Source organism: Aptenodytes forsteri, unplaced genomic scaffold (assembly GCF_000699145.1).
Source record: "Aptenodytes forsteri isolate BGI_AS27 unplaced genomic scaffold, ASM69914v1 Scaffold81, whole genome shotgun sequence".
Lineage (NCBI taxonomy): Eukaryota > Metazoa > Chordata > Aves > Sphenisciformes > Spheniscidae > Aptenodytes > Aptenodytes forsteri.
Genome location: NW_008795259.1, coordinates 5,178,449 through 5,186,060, shown reverse-complemented (window position 1 = coordinate 5,186,060; position 7,612 = coordinate 5,178,449). Strand labels below are relative to the sequence as shown.

General features: G+C 39.4%; 1 protein-coding gene across 1 annotated transcript in view; it reads left to right on the top strand.

The window, feature by feature from the left end:
* The first annotated feature begins 1,226 nt into the window (after positions 1-1,226).
* The window catches only part of PHLPP1 (PH domain and leucine rich repeat protein phosphatase 1), a 68,024-nt gene continuing 61,638 nt past the window's right edge, over positions 1,227-7,612 (top strand). Inside the window, exons 1-2 of the mRNA XM_019472055.1 lie at positions 1,227-1,397; positions 2,868-2,993. Of these exons, the coding sequence (XP_019327600.1) occupies positions 1,248-1,397; positions 2,868-2,993 (276 nt within the window). The 5' untranslated portion in view covers positions 1,227-1,247. The remainder of the gene's footprint in view (positions 1,398-2,867; positions 2,994-7,612) is intronic.

Here is a 7,612-nt window from a genome sequence, read left to right as displayed (position 1 = left end):
ACTAGTTATTAATGCCTTGATTTTTTTGAAGAATTTTGGTAAAGATTAGTGTAGGAAAATGAGTGATTTATCTTTTATCGTGATGGGGAAGCTATTTGGAATTAATGTAGCCTTTGGTTCGTTTATGCAGGGGAGCTCTCTTCCAAAGTTTCACCAACACTGGTATTGTTCCAGAAATTTCAACTGGTTTAACTTGAATGTGATTACCTCTTGTCTCTCTTTGCAGAAGACTTGGTATATTTGGATGACTCAGACCCAGGCTGGGATGTTTAAGGTTTGATAGGGTAACTTAATGTGGATAAATACTTCAGATTAGAATGAGCAAATTGTGCTTGTTCCCATTTATCTCCTAAAAAACGTGGTCCTGTAAGAGCAGAGACGAGAGATGCTTGTTTTTGTGTTGGCATTGTTAATGATGGTTTCTATAGAGTAGAATCTTATTAATAGATTGGATTAATAGAATCTGAGCCATTTAAAGTTATTTAACAGATTTGGTCTAATTGGTAGTCTTGCTAATAACCTGAATTATTATAAATAGCGAATTCATTGCAATACAAACAAAAGAACTTCACTCTTTCCAAAGCTCTACTCAGACTGAAGCACGGTCTTTGAGGGGTTTCATCTAGGTTGCATCTGTTTACATTGTGGCTGAGTGTACTACCTCTGCTGTGGGGTTTGGACTGAACAGGGTGGGCTGGAGAGAATAGGAACTGTATTCTTTGGGAAGCTGTTGAAGCTATTCAAACCATGATCTTACGGATCTTCCATTCCCAGAAGAGACATGGAAGTGCAAAGGTGCGGGTCAGCATGCAGTACATCACCATCTTTTGCAGTTACCAGTCAATGTGAACTCAACTGTAACCAATTAATTACTGTTGAGGATGAACGTTTGATTTCCAGGTCCCATAGAGAAGACTGGTACCATTAATTGGTACTTCTGTGACTATCACAGACTGTTTCCTGTACTGCAGGACTGTGGTCTGCTCTCCATGATACCAACCTGTCATATACTTCTACCTGTGAAAGAAGCCTGTACTGAAGCTGATACTAAATTACCTGCTTGCATGGTTTTGGAGCTGTGTTTCATTTGCTGCGCTGCGGTCTGTAGCTTGAAAACTTGCTGATAAAGTCTCAGGATGACTTGAGTGAAAGAGGCAAAGATTTTCCCTGATTAAGTGGATGCTTTTGTTTCTATTTCAGGAAAGCCCCACAGCATTGGCAGTTCGGAACGGATTCAGCTCTCAGGAATGTACAATGTTCGAAAAGGGAAAATACATTTGCCAGTCAACAGATGGACAAGACGCCAAGCTATCCTTTGTGGAACATGCCTAATTGTCTCATCAGTAAAAGAAAGCCAGACTGGAAAGATGCATGTCCTCCCTTTAATTGGTGGAAAAGTAAGATGATATATGTATTTGCTTGCTTAACCCCTATCTCTTTACGCAGAGAAGTTTGCATTCAATTATGGTGATTCGTAGCCCCTCAAAAGCTTGTTTCTGTAAATGGGGTTATCAAAGTATATAAATGACTTTCGATTATGGTCAGAGTCATATTTAACAATTTACAACCTCAACCATTCTGTGATTCTGTGAAACTTTAGTGAAGACAGTAAGATTACAACATTACTATTTCAGCCTAAAGAGTGTTTCAGAACACTATTATTGGCTTGATTAGCGAAGGTAATGGGAAGAGAATCATTAGCTTGAGGATGAATTTACACCTGAAGTAATGCTCTTTTACCTTGCATACTGATAAATTTGGTTCTTAAGAGTCATTGGGAGAGAAACAAGCTTCACAATGTTATATATGCAGACTAAAGTTGATTCATTAACATTCTATACTAGCAACGTGGAAAGTAGTCCCTTCTTCTAGGAGCCGTTTTTCCTATCTCCTTTCATGATTCTTCACATGATTCTTCAACTCTTCCCTGGAGGTACTGAAGTAAAGACATTTTCCTCTCTTAGCAGTAGTGGCTGAACTCTGACAGTGAATTGTATTCCTGGCTGTAGCACACTGGAGAGGACAGGATTCAGGTCTCCATCGGCCTTCTCTTTAAGATGAAAAAGATTTTTATTCTTTTTTAAATTTAAAAAGAGAAGAGATTGTGTACCTTTTTAAATTGCTTAACATGGAATTTCTAAGTTGTTTTTGCACAGAAATGCCTCGTGTAATGTAAAACATGCAGACTGTGTTAAGCAGTAAGTTGACAACAAATTTTAAAAGAAAAGGAGAACCAAGCTGAGAAAAATGTACTGAGGGCTTCTGCTGACAAAGCTTGGGAGGAGGATGCTTGGCACAGAACTAAGTGGTTTTTAAATTATCGCTCAAAAAATATTCTTCCTCAACCCCATAAATACTCTGCACTTCCTGGTTTGCAAAGGCTTTCCAGAATGCGGTGCTGAGACATTGAGACCATAAGTTGTGTGGGATTTCGCGTGTATGGTAGCAGAATGATGTATTCTGGGTGTGTTTTAGCAAGTTGAGAAATGCCAAAGAATTTAATTGGGCTGTAAGAGAAGCATTTTGTTAAGCCTGTTTTTAATAACCAGGAGTTGTACTTCTTTAGGCTGTATAAAGACAGCCTTAAATGTGTTTCACTGGGAAGCCTTTTATGGTGCTCAGTCTCTCTTAAAATGTTGATGTTCTTAGTGTTTTTCTCCTTTGGTTCCTTTGTCCTTCTGTTCTCATTCCTTGCTTGTGTAGATTTCATGAACGTTTGACAGCCAAGAACCAGCTTGAGTGCTTGAGAGGGTTAGTCCAACTCTAGTTGAAGAGCTCCTCTTGGGCACACTTCAACTTTGCCCTGGGGAGTTCTGCAAAGAGGCTTTTGACTCTTGCTCACTAACAGTTTTGTGTCTCTACTGTAGGTGGAAGAAGTGAAAAAGCACCAGCACTGTTTAGCATTTAGCTCCTCTGGACCTCAAAGCCAGACCTACTACATTTGTTTCGATAACTTCACTGAATATTTGCGATGGCTTCGACAAGCATCAAAGGTGAGGAGAGTGCTAATTCCTGCCTGAATGGGGTGGGTTTTAGTGTTTCCCCCAGTTCTGTGTTCTCCATGCAGTGATATAGTCATTCTTCTGCGTTCGTTATCATGAGCTGCTGCTGCTGTTAGTGGTGCACAAAAAAACCTCAATTTGGGAGCTCTTGGTAACAGGCAATAGGGAGGTGAATTTTTCTGTGTTTATACTGAGACTTCTTTCTACCATGGTTGTGTAAGCAAAGTGCTGTGCTGGACTTTCTCCCTGTTCTTGTCATGATCCAGCTGGACGGATGGAGTGAGACCATTGGAACAAAAAGGGTGACAAATATAACTGTCAGAATTTCAGTTTAAAAAGCTTTATTTCAGTGTTAATAAAACCTAAAATAGTGTCGATTTTTAAAAAATTCATTCCCTACACAGAGCCTAAAGGTTAAATTGCTAGAATTAAGGAATTTTTTTTCTTGCTTGGAGATGTTGCTGAATCTCTCTTTAGTTTTATAACTATTTGATTTTTGTTGGGTTTTTTTTTTAATAAGCAATCATTTTATGTCAGTAAAAAAATACTAACTAAAGCCTTCGTAAACTAAATTTAGTTTAGTGTGCTTAGAGCACAATTTATTATGGGAATTTGTCCTGCATTATTTTGTTTGACTCTTCAGTTCCACTTTGTGTTGTTGAAAGGTTGTTTTTGCAATTACCTGTTTTATCTCTTCATCCCTGCCACTTTTTTGATAAATCCTCTCTAAAGTAATTTATGTATCTTGAACCACTGGTTTTTTTATTTTTAACACACAAGTTCTTTTACTGTGCTGTCGGTTGGGCCTAAACTGTCCATTAGTTTTATACTTCATAGAGCTGTCTGTTCATGCTCTTTGCTATGTTAAAGCAACTTGGTTTTATGTAGTACTACTTAAAGATATTTATGGCACACTAGATCTGTTCTGTCTTTTTAGATTCCAATAATCTATTATCCAGCCTATTGCCAGTGGTACAGCCTGGGTTGTGGGCTTTTTTAAGAGGTCTGATTATTATGTCAAACTTCTTTCGAGCAGTAACTATTGCACCTCCCAACACATGCATCATTTAAAATGTCCTTTAGTTTTTTTTCTAGTATGTTTTAAAATTCTTTTTAAAGACACTGTTCTGGCATCCCCGCTCAGGTCTGTTAAGCCTCAAGGTAAAAATCCCCAAGGCGTGTTTTATGAGACGGTGAGGCATGGTCTGTCAGGTTTTTGAGTTCTTGCCGCTTTGTGGCTCTCTCTGGGAGAGTAGTGCCCTTTCATCTCTAGAGGCATTGACATCAGATAAATGAAAGGCAAATCTAATGAGTGAGAAAAACAGTGGAAAACAATGAACTTCAGAAGTAGAGATAAATGGCCAGAAAGCCCTTCTGAATTACTGGCAGCATAAACTTGTTCTGTGCCATGCTGTGCTTCTCTCTTTCTCTCTGGTTCACCCAAATGACTAACAGCATTGGGACGATAGCCAGCATGAGAACATATCCCATGCACTCATGATATCCTCTCATTTTTCTTATGTAAGAGTAGAAGGAAAATACATAGTTTCAAGTGCCTTTTCAGACTGTCAGAACTGAAGAAACTCGCTATGCTATTCTTTTTGTTGGTAAAACATGCTTCGAGGAAAAAATGATGCTTCGTTTTCCCCAACTTCCCAACCCCCAAAAACTGAGACTCGGCATTCTGGATGCATGGATTTTGAAACAGTACTTTGCCACTTCAAGTTGCTTTTTTAATGTTTGGGTTTTCTACCCTTAGACTGAAAAACAGAGACAAGCATGTTTGTATGCAAGGCAGTTGTGTGGGAAGTACTGGGCAGTAACACTGCTTCTGAAGAACAGAAATGGAGAAACTGGTAATGCCACAAAAGTAACTCAAATTTCCTCCAGCTGATGCTGTTCGTGTCCAAGTGCTTAATTGTAAGGTGCATCATCCCTGATTTACATGTACAAATAAATGAGAAAGTTTCATCTTCAGCTCTGTAGTTCAAGCAAGCTGGTGTTCTCACGCAGGAAAAAAACCCAACATTCATATGAGGTACTCTGCCTCAGGTGCTTGGAAGCTACTCAAGTTCAAAGAAGCTGAAATGTTCTTGGTAACCAAGAAAATACCGTGTAAAGCATTTTATGTCTAAAGGCAAGTAAATTTAGGAAGGGAGTTTTTATGGCTCTCTAACGCTGAGCTTCTAGTTTCTTGTTATGGGCTAGGTCACATGATGCTTACAGATTCTTCTTTAATTGTGGTGGTGTATGTAGTACTTGCACTTTTGTGAATTATTACGAATAATATTTAAGACTGTATTTTAAATATAGATGCTATTTAATGGCATTTGTTTTGAAACTGACATTTGTGTTAACTTATGTTCAGTGGTAGTTTTTCTGCAGTCCTTCATGCTCCTGATGCATGCTGCTGAAAACTGAGGCTTCTGATACTTACAAGTATTCATTACAAGTGTAACGAAAGCTTTAATGATAAATTTAATGCAGAAGGAGATCCCTGGTAAAATATTTCATTAAAATTGCTCAATTCAGTTTTTAACTATGAAAAAAATTTTCATGTCTGTCTTCTGTATACTTCAAAAGAGCTAGAAGATGATGTTATTTTGACTTTTAAATAACAAGCTTAATCTTGAAAGGAGACTTTGCAAAGAATGCTTGCTCTGCAGTCTTTCTCCCCACAGAATATTGGCAATGTTGACTTTTTAGTGGTGTTCCAGAATGAGACAAATCCTAACGCATCACTCCTGCAATAAATATGTATGCTAGAGAAGTTCTGAATTCATGTTTGCAGAGACTTGGGCTCAATTTAATTGAAAATGAGCATCGCTCCTGTATAATCTGATTCATTCTAACAGTGAAACCTATCTTAGCCAAGACAGCTCTTGTGCTCTGCCCCAGTAAATTTTTGGAAGGGGTTTGTGAATAGGTGTTAGGATTGGTTTTTCTGTATGTGTGTGTCATGAGGTGAACAGAACTGCTGTTTTCAGGACAGACTGGAATTACTGCACAAATACTGACCTAAATATCGAACTTGGTGACATACTTATTCCAAATAGGTCACTTTTAGATATGCTGATTTAGCCTCAAACAGAATATTTTTAAAAGCTGGAAATGTGGCTTGTTCGTTAATATTGATAGTTCTATACCACAGTGCATTTCTTTCCTTTTACTTTCCAAATACTGGAGTCCTAATTAAGGAAGCTCAAAAGGAAGACAAAAACAAATTTGGTCCTTTGTGATCTAATATGTTCATTCTGTTGCCAAATGTTGAAAAATAAGCTTATGCAACTGGGAGGGGGAGCGGAGGGGGAAGAAAGGGACATTTTCATGGCTTTAAAGAATTTTGTCTGCATAAAGTTGGCATGATGGTTCTGGAACCCACACAATTACTTGCAGAGTGATTCTGATCTGCCACTGTTTACTACTTGAATGTCAAATGCAGAAGGACAGGCAAAGAACGTGCAGTTAACGGTGAAGAGGACGTGATGAGGGCTTTCCTCGTTTGCCACTTCCAAAACCTAAAAAGCTACACCCTTAATGTAGCAGAAGAGAGAGAGGTTTTATGTATAAGGTGTTACTGAGTGGTGGAACTTGCTGTCATGAGGCTTATATTTGGGGTGTGGTGGTGAGCTCCTGCTGTTTGACACTTCTAACAGCTAAACTTAGTGTAACATTTTTCAACGTGAAATTGCTGTGTAAGTGTTAGCTACTACAAAACTCATGACAATGGATGGTTTGGCCGGAGTAAAAAGGGTTATCAGTCCTCCATGTTCCAAGGCATACAATTAAAATGGGATGTCAACATCTGCCTCAGAAATTCAGTATTGCAGAGCTTAAGCAGGGATGTAGTACAGAATTTTATCTTCTTGGAAATAGCGTGCATCACTGGGCATGCTGAGGCGGGTTATCTGACCCTACAGAACTTCTCCCCTCTCGGCTTTAGAAGAGCAGGAAGTGTGTCGACAGCTTCATGTGACAATTGTTTCCTGCTTTAGTGCTTGGTTCAACTGGGCAGGTAGAGGAAGAGAGGCGATGAGAGGCAAGAGCTATAAATAATGCATGACTGCCTCACGTAAGCTGCCTGTGCATGGCCGCACTATGCATGTAGATAGGTAGAGATGTACAGGCACACAGCCGTGTGTGTGTGCACACCATCGACTGCTTCCCAGGCTGAGTTGCACAGCTCTGGCTGTAATGACAGCTATTGTGTGGGGCTTAGGTGCCAGGGTGGATTTACACCTATACACAAAAGAACCCTCCTGTTTAAAATACGAGGAATATCCAAAAAGAGATTCTTGATTTAAAAACTGTCAAACTTAAGAGTTTTCTCCTGTGTGACTTTATATTTTCCCTTCCCTGTTTCAGTCACCTTTGTCTTCAAGTCTGCAGTGGAAATGCGTGTGGTGTTCCAGATGACCCTAGCCTGTTGTGAAAAAGGAGAGACTAAACTATGATGTTAGTGTACATTTGTGGCAGGTTGACCCTGGCTGGACACCAGGTGCCCACCAAAGCTGTTCTATCACTCCCCCTCCTCAGCTGGACAGGGGAGAGAAAATATAACGAAAGGCTCGTGGGTCGAGATAAGGACAGGGAGAGATCACTCACCAATT